This window comes from Gobio gobio (genome assembly GCF_949357685.1).
Source record: "Gobio gobio genome assembly, chromosome: 3".
Lineage (NCBI taxonomy): Eukaryota > Metazoa > Chordata > Actinopteri > Cypriniformes > Gobionidae > Gobio > Gobio gobio.
This window is the reverse complement of record NC_137099.1, coordinates 33,480,830-33,496,166: the sequence shown is the minus strand read 5'-3', so window position 1 is coordinate 33,496,166 and position 15,337 is coordinate 33,480,830. Positions and strand designations below refer to the sequence as shown.

At 39.2% G+C, this 15,337-nt stretch overlaps 2 protein-coding genes across 3 annotated transcripts in view; one reads left to right on the top strand and one right to left on the bottom strand.

Annotated features, from left to right (window-relative positions):
• The window catches only part of ankrd10a (ankyrin repeat domain 10a), a 29,080-nt gene extending 27,753 nt beyond the window's left edge, over nt 1-1,327 (bottom strand). Inside the window, exon 1 of one of the 2 annotated variants that reach the window (XM_079812875.1) lies at nt 937-1,327. In XM_079812875.1, the coding sequence (XP_079669001.1) occupies nt 937-1,134 (198 nt within the window). In that variant the 5' untranslated portion in view covers nt 1,135-1,327. The remainder of the gene's footprint in view (nt 1-936) is intronic. The other variant, XM_079812874.1, reaches the window with a different exon arrangement.
• A 571-nt stretch (nt 1,328-1,898) lies between these two features.
• On the top strand, nt 1,899-15,122 carry hsf2bp (heat shock transcription factor 2 binding protein). Its single transcript, XM_079812879.1, has 8 exons — nt 1,899-2,019; nt 2,440-2,587; nt 5,905-6,008; nt 7,151-7,300; nt 7,435-7,576; nt 7,691-7,808; nt 9,338-9,441; nt 12,873-15,122. The coding sequence occupies exons 1-8, from the start codon at nt 1,975-1,977 to the stop codon at nt 13,103-13,105; spliced, it is 1,044 nt and encodes a 347-aa protein (XP_079669005.1). The 5' UTR covers nt 1,899-1,974; the 3' UTR covers nt 13,106-15,122.
• The last annotated feature ends 215 nt before the right edge of the window (nt 15,123-15,337 follow it).

Genomic DNA, 15,337 nt, shown 5'->3' with positions numbered 1-15,337 from the left:
AAGATCAAGACAATTTAAATCAATATTAGCATCAAATGTGTACAAAATGTGTAAAGAGGCTTTCAGTAAACACTTCCACTCTGCAGTGAATCTGGATTCTGCTGCATTTCTTTTGCTTTGACATTGACATAAACGACGTAATGACAGTTTATGCATAATAACGACACGGTGTTAACATCGTAAAAAAGATCCGCGACTGTGCAATTACTGATGTATATTTTGTGCAGTATTAATCATTTTCAGTCATTCTAAATGCATGGCATCGAAGTTTGGATTTTAAATTGGCGGTTTTGGCGCGAGGTGTTTTATTGGTCTTCACTCAGCCAATGAATGCATCGGTGAGCTCGCGCCTGTGCGCGCTGGCGCCTGATGTTGTAGCTTCGCTGGCCACGGTCCATGCAAGTTGATTTTTCCAAGTAATGTGATCCAGAAACAAAGAAACTGCCAGTAATGTCTATACTCGGCTTGATTTCTCTATTCAAATCAACTAGCAAGGTTTATCCGTCACAACATGCACGCTACACACTTTAGATAGACGACATTGGTGCCACTGACGCTCAGATAGCATTAACAATCATGCTCTGGTTCTCGGTTCAAACGTGTATTAAGTGATTAATCTCTGCTCTTACCCAGTATGCGAGTTTTAAAGCAGCCGCTGCGAATATGACCAATTTTCTGTCGATGGCCTTGTCGTCCAGGCGATACGGCAACCTATTTCTTATTGATAAGATTTGCGAACACATTTGAGTTGGCTTTGTATGTGCACATGTTGTAGTTCAGTTTGGGATGACAGCACAACTAATGATGTTACACCCTCTTTATTCCCCAAATCACCGCGCATACACTTCTTTCTCCGGAAGCCACTGTAACTTTACTTGGAAAATAACTGCAAAATAAAACATACACCAACGAGAGTAATGTATTCTATTAAGCTACCTTCCCGAAGTGTGCAGCCCAATGAATGGGTGTCCAGCCGTAAAACGAGTCTTCGGAAACCAGGTCCGCCTGGCTGGAGGAGCGCTGAAGCAACGAGCACAGTGCGCCGACGTCTCCATCCCTGCATGCGCGGTGAAGCGGGTAACGCGCGTTCAGCACCTCGTCGTTAGAGAAACCGGGCTGCAGTTCTACAGACATGCTCCACAGTTCGGCCGTGCTGCGGAAAACCCGAATTATTTGGCTTATGAACGCCCTAGAGTTGAGCAAGGCGTAATGAGCTCAGATAGCACACTACACTCACACACAAACACACACACACACACAAAGGAGGCAGCGAGACTGAACTGCGAGGAGTGAGCGGCTCTCACTCTCTCAAATGTGTATTTTGAGTGGCTGCTTGGAAATCCCGTGCTGGAGTTCTTCTGTGGCTGTGGATCAGGGTTGACCCAGACAACGGAATGACGTGTGGGAAACCCCGACATGGACTCTCCCCAGGCATGTTCAGGAACTCGGTTTGAAAACAAAATACGTATTTTGCAGTGCATAATTATTAAACATTAATACAACGTTAATATATTAATGTGTGGTGGTATAAATGTAAACTGAATAGTATGCTTATATGTGGTAACATCTAAACTTGATGTTTGTACTAGATGTACAACTTTGCTGATCCCGAAACAGCATTCCAATCAACCAATCAGATTTGAGGGACAAGCCAGGTTTTGGTGCTTCTACATCAGTGTTATTCACCCATAATTTCGCTCTGATTTTATCGATAAGTTATGGATAAGTTTAGGGGTTAGAAGTATATTTTCGGACAGGAATGTTGTTCAAAATATGTTGATCCAGAATTCAGGAACATGTCTTCTTACTTGACAAAATCGTCCCGGATGCACCACTGTCTGTTGTCGAGTTGGGGGATGGGTTACAATGATATGAGATGTTTTGCGCCGAACAGTGGGGGCGCTAAAGACATCTTTTAAACATTAATAGGTCAGAGGTCTTTCGTCCAACGTTATCAAATTTGCACTTTTTAAAATGAAAACAACAGCTATTGTTGCGCCTTTGTCATCTGCAGGAGAGGTAACTTTACCATTTTTACAAGTTCAAGCTTGATGTTGAGAAATTAGTTTAAGTTACGTGAATGGAAGCTTTTGTGCAAGTGTTTAGCAAGCTAGTACGCTAATTAAATATTTGTTTGATATTTCTGTACTCATGTAACCATATCAAGACTTTTCAAATAGATGTTGTCACCACAAAATCATTTTAATCGCTTTCCAAGACCAACTCTCTGTTATAACGACTTTTTAAACTAGGATAATTGCATCAAGACAAACGCAAGCATCAGCATTACCACAAGATGTCAGTGTTCCACCATTAACACGTTCAATTATACAAAATACACGTCAGGGGGGATTTTGTAGCGTGCATACAGCTGATGATGACCGTGTCCAATGTCAGTCTACTTCTTACAGTAAACAAAATGATCCTGTGTGTTTAAAGGATGTGGGATCAGATTGCTTCGTTCGAGTCCGAAAGCGAGACTTGGAGAAACTGGAGGCAGAAGTCAGAACACTACGAGAGTTTATGCCAAAAGTAATCAATAGTGACTTTATTGATACTATCCATAAAGGACGGTCTCTGGACGCATGTAAGCAAAACTCTTTTGTAGTAACAGTGCTCAGTTATGACACAAAAGAATATGGACTAATATGAAAAGGCTACAATATGGGCTTTGTACATGCTATACAGACATCTATATAGTATAGATAAAGCTGAACTGAAGCTTTTAATTCAGGAGCTGGAATTTGAATTAAAGTGGCCACACCTCACAGGAAGTTGAAGTACCAGTTTATGCATTATGAAAAAAAAAGTAAGCTTTCCTCCACTAAGGACCTTATTCAGAGCAATGGCATGAAATGTAGAGTTACCGTGTTTGAAATGGCATCCACTGTAAAACAATCAATATATATATATATATATATATATATATATATATATATATATATATATATATATATATATATATATATATATATATATATATATATATATATATCATACATACATACATACAGTGGGGCAAAAAAGTATTTTGTCAGCCACCAATTGTGCAAGTTCTGCCACTTAAAAAGATGAGAGAGTAATTTTCATCATTGGTACACTTCAACTATGAGAGACAGAATGAGGAAAAAAATCCAGAAAATCACATTGTCTGATTTTTAAAGAATTTATTTGCAAATTATGGTGGAAAGTAAGTATTTGGTCAATAACAAAAGTTCACTCTCAATACTCAATACTGTTATATACCCTTTGTTGGCAATGACAGAGGTCAAACGTTTTCTGTAAGTCTCCACAAGGTTTTTACACACTGTCGCTTGTAGTTTGGCCCATTCCTCCATGCAGATCTCCTCTAGAGCAGTGATGTTTTGGGGCTGTCGCTGGGCAACACGGATTTTCAACTCCCTCCAAAGATTTTCTATGGGGTTGAGATCTGGAGACTGGCTAGGCCACTCCAGGACCTTGAAATGCTTCTTTTACGAAGCTACTCCCTTGTTGCCCGGGCGGTGTGTTTGGGATCATTGTCATGCTGAAAGACCCAGCCACGTTTCATCTTCAATGCCCCTGCTGATGGAAGGAGGTATTTACTCAAAATCTCACGATACATGGCCCCATTCATTCTTTCCTTTACACGGATCAGTCGTCCTGGTCCCTTTGCAGAAAAACAGCCCCAAAGCATGATGTTTCCACCCCCATGCTTCACAGTAGGTATGGTGTTCTTTGGATGCAACTCAGCATTCTTTCTCCTCCAAACACGACAAGTTGAGTTTTTACCAAAAAGTTATATTTTGGTTTCATCTGACCATATGACATTCTCCCATTCCTCTACTGGATCATCCAAATGCTCTCTAGCAAACTTCAGACGGGCCCGGACATGTACTGGCTTAAGCAGGGGGACACGTCTGGCACTGCAGGATTTGAGTCCCTGGTGGCGTAGTGTGTTACAGATGGTAGCCTTTGTTACTTTGGTCCCAGCTCTCTGCAGGTCATTCACTAGGTCCCCCCCGTGTGGTTCTGGGATTTTTGCTCACCGTTCTTGTGATCATTTTGACCCCACGGGGTGAGATTGTTATCAGATGGTGGAGCCCCAGATCGAGGGAGATTATCAGTGGTCTTGTATGTCTTCCATTTTCTAATAATTGCTCTCACAGTTGATTTCTTCACACCAAGCTGCTTACCTTTTGCAGATTCAGTCTTCCCAGCCTGGTGCAGGTCTACAATTTTGTTTCTGGTGTCCTTTGACAGCTCTTTGGTCTTGGCCATAGTGGAGTTTGGAGTCTGAGGGTTCGTCTCGATCAGCTCCCTAGTTCAGTAGTCAGGGCACTGATCAGGGAGTCAGCCCATTGACTTGTGCCCTGATCTGTGCCCTGACTACTGAACTAGGGAGCTGATTGAGACGCACCCTGACTGTTTGAGGTTGTGGACTGGTGTCTATTATACTGAAAAAGAGTTCAAACAGGTGCCATTAATACAGGTAACGAGTGGAGGACAGAGGAGCCTCTTAAAGAAGAAGTTACAGGTATGTGAGAGACAGAAATCTTCAGTGGTTCTCAAACCTGTCCTGGGGACCCCTCACCACTGTACATTTTGTATGGTTCCCTCATCAGACACACCCAATTCAAGTACCCTTTTCAGTTTCAATTCAAGTCTTGCAGTCTCTACTAATGAGCTGATGATTTGAATCAGGTGTGTTAGATGAGGGAGACATGCAAAATGTGCACTGGTTGGGGGTCCCCAGGACAGGTCTGAGAACCACTGTTGTAGGTGACCAAATACTTATTTTCCACCATCATTTGCCAATAAATTCTTTAAAAATCAGACAATGTGATATTCTGGATTTTTTTCTCTCATTCTGTCTCTCATAGTTGAAGTGTACCTATGATGAAAATTACAGGCCTCTCTCATCTTTTTAAGTGGGAGAACTTGCACAATTGGTGGCTGACTAAATACTTTTTGCCCCACTGTATATATATATATATATATTTATATTATATATATATATATATATATATATATATATATATATATATATATATATATATATATATATATATATATATATATATATATATATATATATATATATATATATATATATATATATATATATATGCAATACTTTTTTTAAAAGCTGTAGCTAGATCACTTGTCATTTTCCACAGCTCATTTTGTCTGCAGGGTTTTTGTTTTGTTTTGGGGTTTTGACTACTGAAATATCTTGGAAAGATATTTTTTTACATTGTTTTGTCAGCCGAACAATCCAAAAACACATGAAATGATAGTAAAACTCACTGAAAAGATGTAAGATGTCTATCCTTCACATCCCCCCTTTCATTCCTGCTTAAAAGATAGCGCTGCTGTGAATAAGGTCAATAGTTCACAAAAGTTACAGTAGTTATACAATATGTCTCTTCAAGCCAACAATCAAAGTTTGTATTAGCAAAAAAAAACTCTTCTAATTTTTTACTTTTCTAGTTATTCCATTCATTACAACTTACATTCAAATTTTAAGCATCCTGTTTCCTAGATCAATTCAAATTCAGTGCACATTCTGAAACTGAACCAAAATGTAATCTTAATTCAGTTCTGAATGATGCACAACCCTGTTTAACAGCATTTACACTCTAAAAAATGCTGGGTTAAAAACAACCCCAGTTGGGTTGAAAATGGACAAACCCAGCAATTGGGCTGTTTTAACCCTGCGGTTGGGTTAAATGTTTGCTTAAAACAACCCAATCGCTGGGTTAAAACAACCCAATTGCTGGGTTTGTCCATTTTCAACCCAACTTGGGTTGTTTTTAACCCAGCACTTTTTAGAGTGTATAACAATACTTTATGGTGAATCTAATGTTGTCACCTGTTAATTCTGTCTGTTGACTTGTTAAAAAGCTCTTGATTGTTATATAGTTAAAGAACGCAGTGACCGTGAGCAGCAGCAACAGAGAGACGATTGTCTGCACATCCGCTCCAGACTAGAGGCTGCACTGAGCGACTGTCAAAGAGAGAGACAGGTACTAAAATAGAGGGGAGAAAAAAAAGGATGAGACCACACTGAAAAGAAACCTTGTGATTTATAGGAAGATTCTAGGAAAGCATCTGCACAAATTGTTTTGCATTTATATACTTATCTACACTGATCAGGCATAACATTATGACCACTGACAGGTGAAGTGAATAACACTGATTATCTCTTCATCACGGCACCTGTTAGTGGGTGGATTATATTAGGCAGCAAAGCAGCGCCAACAGTGGGCATGAGCATCAGAACTGGACCACTGAGCAATGGAAGAAGGTGGCCTGGTCTGATTAATCATGTTTTCTCTTACATCATGTGGATGGCCAGTTGCGTGTACGTCGCTTATCTGGGGAACACATGGCACCAGGATGCACTATGGGAACAAGGCAAGCCAGCAGAGGCAGTGTGATGCTTTGGGCAATGTTCTGCTGGGAAACCTTGGGTCCTGCCATCGATGTGGATGTTACTTTGACATGTACCAAATTGACTCCAAATTCTCTAGATCTCAATCCAATCGAGCATCTGTGGGATTTGCTGGACAAACAAGTCCGATCCATGGAGGCTTAAAGGATCTGCTGTCAACATCTTGGTGCCAGATACCACAGCATACCTTCAGAGGTCTAGTGGAGTCCATGCCTCAACGGATCAAGGCTTTTCTGGCAGCAAAAGGGGGACCATTAGGAAGATGGTCATAATGTTATGCCTGATTGGTGTATTGACTAGTGCGGTGGTTCTAAACCAGAGTGCTGGGACCCACTAGAGGGCCTGATCACACTTCCAAGGGGACTGCTGGATGGTTAACAATGATTTAAAATCAGTCAAAATAAGCTTTAATAAAAAATTTAAAAAAATAAAAAAATTTAAAAGCTAGAAAAGTTGTGTAAATTAATTTGTAATAAAAATAATAAACACTGAAGGACATTGAGTCATTGAAACTTCTAGTATTATTAAGTTTATTTAAATGTTACATATGTATTAATCATATCAATATATACATTTTAATATATTAATTCGTTATATTTCCCCAAAAGTAAAAAATGTACCAGAAATATTTTGGGGACCTTTGAATATTATCTTTGGCAATGAGGGGCCTTGGAGTCAAGAAAGTTGTTATCTAAGTATCTCCTACATTTGTAGGAGAAGCTGGTTCTAAAGCAGCAGTTATGGGAGTGCAGAGAGCAGCTGCAGCAACAGAAAGGCTTTTGTACTGAGCTGGGTGCTGCATCTTGCACCCTGCTCTGGAGTGCATCCCAAAAGGAGGAAGCAATCAGAGACATATTGGCTGATGTAAGTTTGTACCATTTTGAGTGGACACTATTAAGTGGTGATATCTAGTTAAAGTGAAACCCGGTTGTTGTTGTTTTTTTGTACAAAAAAAAAAAAAAGTTAATTGATTTGACCTCAAACGGGTGTGTCCACAGGGTAAACTGGAGCCCTTCCTGAGCATAGCAGGTCAAACCTTGGAGTCTTTCATCAAGTTTCTGGATGACGATGCAAAGCCACAACAGAGTTACAACTCGCATGAGCATCATTTCGTTCTGGCGTTGGCTGGCGTTGTTACCAGTGAGGGCACAGAGTTTGTTATAAAAACTAGTTCCCTTCAATTGTCATAACATATTTATATATTGCCATCTCAAGAAAATGAGAAATGGTCATTTCATCTATTCATTGGTTTAGATGTAGCTGCTGTGTCTTGTGGACGAGACTTCCTGTCCTCTTCTGCCCACATCCTGTTGGGTACTCTGATGCGGCTACTGGGCCTAATGAAACCAGGAGTATTTCCAAAACTCAAAGTGTATGTCACAACTTTAAAATACACTGATATTTTTTATTTTAAATGATTTATTTGTGAAAATGATAATCAAGATGTGGAGAAAAAAGGTCAAGGAAAATATGCGAGATATTTTTTTACATAACGCTTACACCACAATTTTTTTTTTATGATTTTTCCTTTTCTTTGCTGTGGACACTTATGTAATTGACCCAATTTGCAGTCTTATGTTTACATTCAGGTTTCTTAGAAGAAATTGAGTTGTTATTGTATATAATCTCTATTATATGTCGATGTACAGTGGCATGAAAAAGTATGTGAACCGCTTGCAGAATCTGTGAAAATTGGAATAATTTTAACTAAATAAGAGGGATCATACTGTCCTGAATAAGATATTTTACATAATTTGTTTTTTACATATAGTCCACAAGACAAAAAAATAGCTGAATTTATTAAAATAACCCTGATAAAAAGTTTATGAACCATTGATTCTCAGTGTTGTGTGTCGTTCCCTGGATGTTCCACAGCTGTTTTTTTGTTTTGTGATGGTTGTTCATGAGTCTCTTGTTTGTCCTGAGAAGTTAAACTACCCAATTTTCTTTAGAAAAATCCTCCAGGTCCTGCACATTCTTCAGTTTTCCAGCCTCTTTTTCATATTTAAACCCTCTCCAGCAATGATTGTATGATTTTAAGATCCATCTTTTCACACTGAGGACAATTGAGGGACTCAAACACAACTACTAAAAAAGGTTCAAACATTCACTGATGCTCCAGAAGGAAACACAATGCATTAAGAGCCGGGGGGTGAAAACCTATTGAATTTGAAAATCAAATAAATTGTACTTAATTTGTCTTCCGGGAAACATGCAAGTATCTTATGTTGCTTCTGAAGGGCAGTACTAAATTAAAAATATATATTTTTAAACAAAATAAGAAAAAATTGGACATCTTCATCCTGTTCAAAAGTTTTAAGACCCCCGGCTCTTAATGCATTGTGTTTCGTTCTGGAGCATCAGTGAATGTTTGAACCTTTTTTAGTAGTTGTGTTCGAGTCCCTCAATTGTCCTCAGAGTGAAAAGATGGATCTTAAAATCATACAGTCATTGCTGGAGAGGGTTCCAATATGAAAAAGAGGCTGGAAAACTGAAGAATGTGCAGGACCTGGAGGATTTTTCTGAAGAACATTGGGCAGTTTAACTGCTCAGGACAAACAAGGGACTCATGAACAACCATCACAAAACAAAAAACAGCCGTGGATCATCCAGGGAACGACACACAGCACTGAGAATCAATGGTTCATAAACTTTTTATCAGGGTAATTTTAATAAATTCAGCTATTTTTTTGTCTTGTGGACTATATGTAAAAAATGTTTATGTAAAATATCTTATTCAGGACAGTACTAAATTAAAAATAACATGCATTTTGTATGATCCCTCTTACTTAGTAAAAATTATTCCCATTTTCACAGATTCTGCAAGCGGTTCACATACTTTTTCATATCACTGTATGTGCTTCTTTCTGAAATATGTAACTTAATTTTTTTTGTGTGCAGATTGATGCTAATGGCTTTATATAACATCACTATCAGTGTGAACGGACTGAAGTTTATAAGTGAGAGTCCTGGACTTCTACCTCTTCTGTGTGCCCTTCTGGAAGGTGTGTACGTATATGTTTGTGTGTGAGTTTCTGAGAGAGGCCTCAAACTTTAGAGTTCCTGTCAGATGGCATCACAATGCTGTTCCTTGCATGAAACACCTTCCCTTCTCACAAACACCATCTCTCTATGTACAGTTAGTTTAACGTGCATTTTGGGAAAGCAATGTGTGCTAAGTTCATTTTATTTCCACATTTCCACAATTTATTTGGATAGAATGTTTTACAGCATTTTACCAGTATTCCACTAAAATAAAAGCTTAAGGATTTCAACTTTTGAAAGTGAAGAATTTAAGACATAAATACAACAGTATTGAGAATAATTAGGTCTATAATTATATTTTTTTATTTTATAGGACAATTTTAATTTACAACAATAATAAACTGTTCATTTCTTAATTTGTATCATTAAAATAGTCAATAAAGTTCAGTCCTGTATATAAATAATTTTAAATAAAACACTTATTAAAAAACAAAAACAAAAAAATATATATTTACTTGCATGTCATGTGATCATTAACCAACATCAGAGAACCATAAACATGCAAATAGGATGTTCAATTATTCAAATATCAAATATCAATTCAAAATGTCAGTTTGTGAAATTGTATCCCTGCTAGATATTCACCTATAAATGGTATTATTGGAAAATGGAAGCGTTTAGGAACAGCAGCAACTCAACAAAGCAGAAGACCATATCAAGTTTCAGAGTGGGGTCACCGAGTGCTGAGATGCATGGTGCCAAGTCGCCAACACTCTGCTGATTCCATAGCTGAAGAGTTCCAAACATCTACTAGGATTAATGTCAGCACAAAAACTGTGTGCCGGGAGCTTCATGGAATGGGTTTCCATGGCTTAGCAGCTGCCAAGCGTCGGATGGAGTGGTGTAAAACATGCAGCCACTGGACTCTGGAGCAGTTCAAATGTGTTCTGTGGATTGACGAATCACTCATCTCTATTTCTGTCTGATGGATGATTCTGGGTTTGGTGGATGCCAGGAGAACCTTACCTGCCTGACTGCATTGTTTGTACAAGTACAAGTTTGGTGGAGGAGGGATAATGGAATGGGGCTGGTTTTCAGGGGTTGTGCTCGGCCCCTTACTTCTAGTAAAGGGAAAACTTAAAGGGTTAGTTCACCCAAAAATGAAAATTCTGTCATTAATTACTCACCCTCATGTCGTTCGACACCCGTAAGACCTCCGTTCATATTCGGAACACAAATGAAGATATTTTAGTTGAAAGCTGATGCCAGAGCCCGTCTACGGAGAGCCTGCCCACTCCCTATTAAGCCCTGTTGTACAGAATTTTGGTTGTAGTACCACCAGAGTTCCACTGGGGGCGATCGCCATGAGTGCAAAATGAATGGAAGTCAATGGGGCTTGACGGCTAAATTTGTCTCTTTCACCCGATTGCCGTTGAGAAATCTCAGAAATGATTGTAGATTTTGCAAGTTCAACATGGGTTTTAGGTCGAAAGTTGAATGAACGAGTACTTATGTCCTTTTGATTTCTTACAGGTTGAGTTGTTGTTGTCCATAACACGCTAGCATTCTGCTAATGAACGCTGATTGGTCAGTGAAGGACTGATTACGACCAGAGATCCCGCTTGATGGCATCGTGTCATCTGAAGCGGGACCAGAAACAAACAAAACAAAAACTCTTCTAGCACATGTATTTACCTGTGTCAGCTGTGTTGTCGATGCCTCGAGAGAAAAGAAAGTGCAGAGCGCGAAAGCACCAGAGCGACTGAAGGATTGCCGTTAAGCAGTATCTCTGGTCGTACATGTGTATGACGTCATTGACACTTTAAAAGACTTTTTAAAGCAAATAAGTGACTCTAAAAAATCTAACACCCAGCAATGTGTAATTTATTTGCATTTCCTTTCGAATACAACATTCAAATTACTAGATAAAAAATTATATCCTGAGAAAAGTGGATTTTTATTGGTATAGCGCCATAGACCTCCATTCATTCTGCACTCGTCCTGTGAGCGCCCTCATATGGAATCAGAGAGGAACTGCAACCAGTTCAGAAGCCGGAAGTTCAGTGAGAGTGAAACTTCTCGCCATATTAGACATTCTCTGCTGATGCTGAGAAAGGCTTCAGATAGGCCTCCATTGGCATTCAGTACATTTACACTCCCAAGACCCATGAAAGGCACTTAAAACGTCGTTACAAAGTCTATCTCACCACAGTGGCTCTACAATAATTTTACAATGCGACAACAATAGTTTTTGTGCGGAAAAAAAAATCAAAATAACACCTTTATCCAACCTCTTCTTGTCTTCCGTGTGTGCCTCCACGACGCATGCGCGAGAATATGACGTAGCGCCGGCGTTCGGGAATCCATGAAATACACACTTTAACCCCATTTTGAGAACTACGCCGAGACCTAAAGCACGATCAATGTAGAATCCAACAGCTTAGACACGCGCGTCTTCCTCTGCTCGTAAACAAATCGCTTCTGGGTCATGTGTCCGAACGCCGGATCTGCGTCATATTCTCGCGCATGCGTCGTGGAGGCACACACGGAAGACAATAACAAGTTGGATAAAGGTGTTATTTTGATTTTTTTTTTTGCGCACAAAAACTATTGTCGTCGCATCGTAAAATTATTGTAGAGTCACTGTGGTGAGATGGACTTTGTAACGACGTTTTAAGTGCCTTTTATGGGTCTTGGGAGTGTAAATGTACTGAATGCCAATGGAGGCCTATCTGAAGCCTTTCTCAGCCATCAGCTTTCAACTAAAATATCTTCATTTGTGTTCCGAATATGAACGGAGGTCTTACGGGTGTCGAACGACATGAGGGTGAGTAATTAATGACAGAATTTTCATTTTTGGGTGAACTAACCCTTTAATGCTTTAGCATACCAAGACATTTTGGACAATGCAATGCTTCCAACTTTGTGGGAACAAATTAGGGAGGGCCTTTTGTAACCCAGCATGACTGTGACCCAGTGCACAAAGCAAGGTTCATAAAGACACGGTTGGATGAGTTTTGTGTGGAAGAACTTAACTGGAGAAGCACAGAGCCCTGCCCTGACCTCAACCTTATCGAACATCTTTGGGTTGAACTGAAATGGAGATTGCGAGCCGGGCCGAGCCGAGCTCGTCCAACATCAATGCCTGACCTCACAAATGCTCTATTGAATGAATGGATACAATTCCTACAGAAACACTCCAAAATATTGTGGAAAGCCTTTCCAGAAGAGTGGAAGCTGTTATAGCTGCAAAGGGGGGACCAACTCCCTATTAATGTCTATGTATTTAGAATGTGATAGCATTAAGTCCCTGTTGGTGTAATGGTCAGGTATCTCAATCATTGTGTCCATATAGTGTAAATTGCATCTAAGGGGTTCAAGCTGACAAAAAAGTGTGGAAAAGTTGTGGATTACAGATGGCTCTCTAACCCCATGATATACTCTCCCACAGACCCTGACCCAGAAGTGTGTCTGCAGTCATTGAGGCTCCTTCAATCTTTACTGCTAGAGAGAGACATCATGTCACACATGACCACTGATTTTCTCAGCTCTTTCCCACTGAGTCGTATCCACCATCTAGCTTCAAGCCGCCACGCCGCCCTCAAACAAACAGCCCAGGAAACACTGGAAGATCTGGCTAGCTTTACCAACACCCAGATTAAAGTCGCAGAGAAGGAGCAGTGAAGCCCCGGTTTTCATACTTATAAACGAGAGGTCTCGGTTTACTCTAGGTCCAGCAAACCACATACTAGTTCTGACACTTGGCCATGTTCTAGGCATAATCATCTAAAGAAACCTAAGAAGAGAGTTCCAATTGTAATTCATGCTGAAGTGTTAACCTTTTTTGTACACAAAGAAATTTTTTTTTCTCTCAAGATTAGTCATCTTTTTCTCTGTTAGGCCCGAGAAATATATAATACTTCTACAGAACTTTCTATCTTTTTTGTGATGTAAATGCTGACCCCCACTATAGAAAATGCCAGAGAAGCTGTACCACATTCTTACATACTCCGTGTGCCCTTTACATCACTTTATACACTGGATGAAATGATCATCAAATCAATATGTGTGCTGCCCTTTCTAGCACACCCACAACATCAACCATCTCTGTTGTCCAGCATACGTGGAATTCTAAACTTAGTATCACTGTTAGGACAGCAGCAGATAGGGGTCAAACGTCACGGAACCAATTGAAGTATGGCTCTTTGGATGTCAGCAGCAATAATGTTAGTCATAATTTAAAAAGTTATATGCAGAGCTTTTAAGGTTGCACTTTCAGTTGATGTTTTTTCCACAATGTGTTGACAAATAGAATGTTCCCATTTTGATTTATTGCTTTGATTGTGGTCCTGTTCATCTGCATATTTATTTTGCAACGATATTTTTCAGGCTATACAATTAAAAGGTTTTACCAGGTTTTTTTTTTTTTTTTACTCTGATGATTTGTTCTGCTGCAAAATTGTTTGTCAATGAAGCCTTTTAGTAAGATGTTCCTTTGTCCATCTCAGACCTACAATGTGTTTTGCTTTTATAAATTACATCATCCTGTTGTGTATATAATTTGGGGACCAATCATTAAAGTTGAATGGCAGATGATGACAATGGAAAGAGGAAATGAGGTCATTTGATAAGATGAAAGCTAGCTTCAATCAGCTAATCTGACAAAAAAATGCATCTGAAATCACATATTCAAAATAAGTACCTACTCAAGAGTGTAAGTAATTACATCACAGCCGCTAAAAAAAGTATGTGCTTTATTGTATTATCAGGACGTACGTACTACATTTGCCATGCTGTCATTATCATGAGACCTACCAGCATCAGTTATGCCTCTCCCGTTGCCACATGGGATAGTAAATTGTCCATCATATGCACACTTCAGAATCTCGCCGGAAGAAGTAGCTCATCCGAGTAATTTTTGCCTACTCTTTTATGAGTACTGTGAATTCGGACATGCTTTCGTCACATACTGTTGTTCTCCTACTTAGGAGAGGACAGGTACTTAAAAATGAGCTCTTTCTGCCTGAATGCATGTACAACATGTCTTGATTATTAATTACAATTATAAAAACAGACATTATCATGTCACTCAGAAAAACTTTGAAGAAATATGATTCAAAAGATAAAAAGGCATCATAAACACCAATAATGTCTGTGATGTTTCATGTTTTAAACATGGGCTGCAGTGAATTCATAATGACATGTTAGTCCATTAGCAGTCTTTTCCTGAAGACATTTGTGTGTACAGTAGTCGCTGTGTATAGGACTATGCGGTAGTGGGGTAGATGAGACAATAATTAAATTGCGAGATAAAAGCTATTGTAAGTGAAAGCTTGATGAGAAAGCCCTCTGTTGACATATGTATTCTGCATTCATCATGAAAGTGAATGTGTTGTTCTCTTTTGACATTTTATTCCAGGATTGTTCAGTAAAAAAAGTAAATGGAAATTAGATTGTATGGATCCATGTTGATTTTTAATTAGGCAGAAATCAGATGTGTTGTTGCATCAAACATAGAAGCAAAACAGCTGTAAACATAGTATGCAATGATCACACACTCAACTGTATATACCCACTATATACAACTAACCCTGTGCTATCTTTATATGCTTGTACACTAATGAGCCAAAACAGTCACAGATGAAACAAATGTCGTTGATCATCTCATAACAAGGCCACATATTAAAGGGTTAGTTCACCCAAAAATGAAAATTCTGTCATTAATTACTTACCCTCATGTCGTTCGACACCCGTAAGACCTCCGTTCATCTTCGGAACAGAAACGAAGATATTTTAGTTGAAATCTGATGGCTCTGAAAGGCCTCCATTGGCACAATGCACGGTTCACTCTCAAGACCCTTAAAAGGTACTAAAGACGTCGTTACAAAGTCCATCTCACTACAGTGGTTCTAAAAT

Excerpts from the sequence above, each read along its gene's own strand:
- hsf2bp (XM_079812879.1), top strand. The coding sequence starts at position 1,975 with ATGAAAACAACAGCTATTGTTGCGCCTTTGTCATCTGCAGGAGAG. Across the intron at positions 7,301-7,434 it reads TCAGAGACATATTGGCTGAT|GGTAAACTGGAGCCCTTCCT; the intron begins GTAAGTTTGTAC and ends GTGTGTCCACAG. Across the intron at positions 7,577-7,690 it reads GTTGGCTGGCGTTGTTACCA|ATGTAGCTGCTGTGTCTTGT; the intron begins GTGAGGGCACAG and ends TCATTGGTTTAG.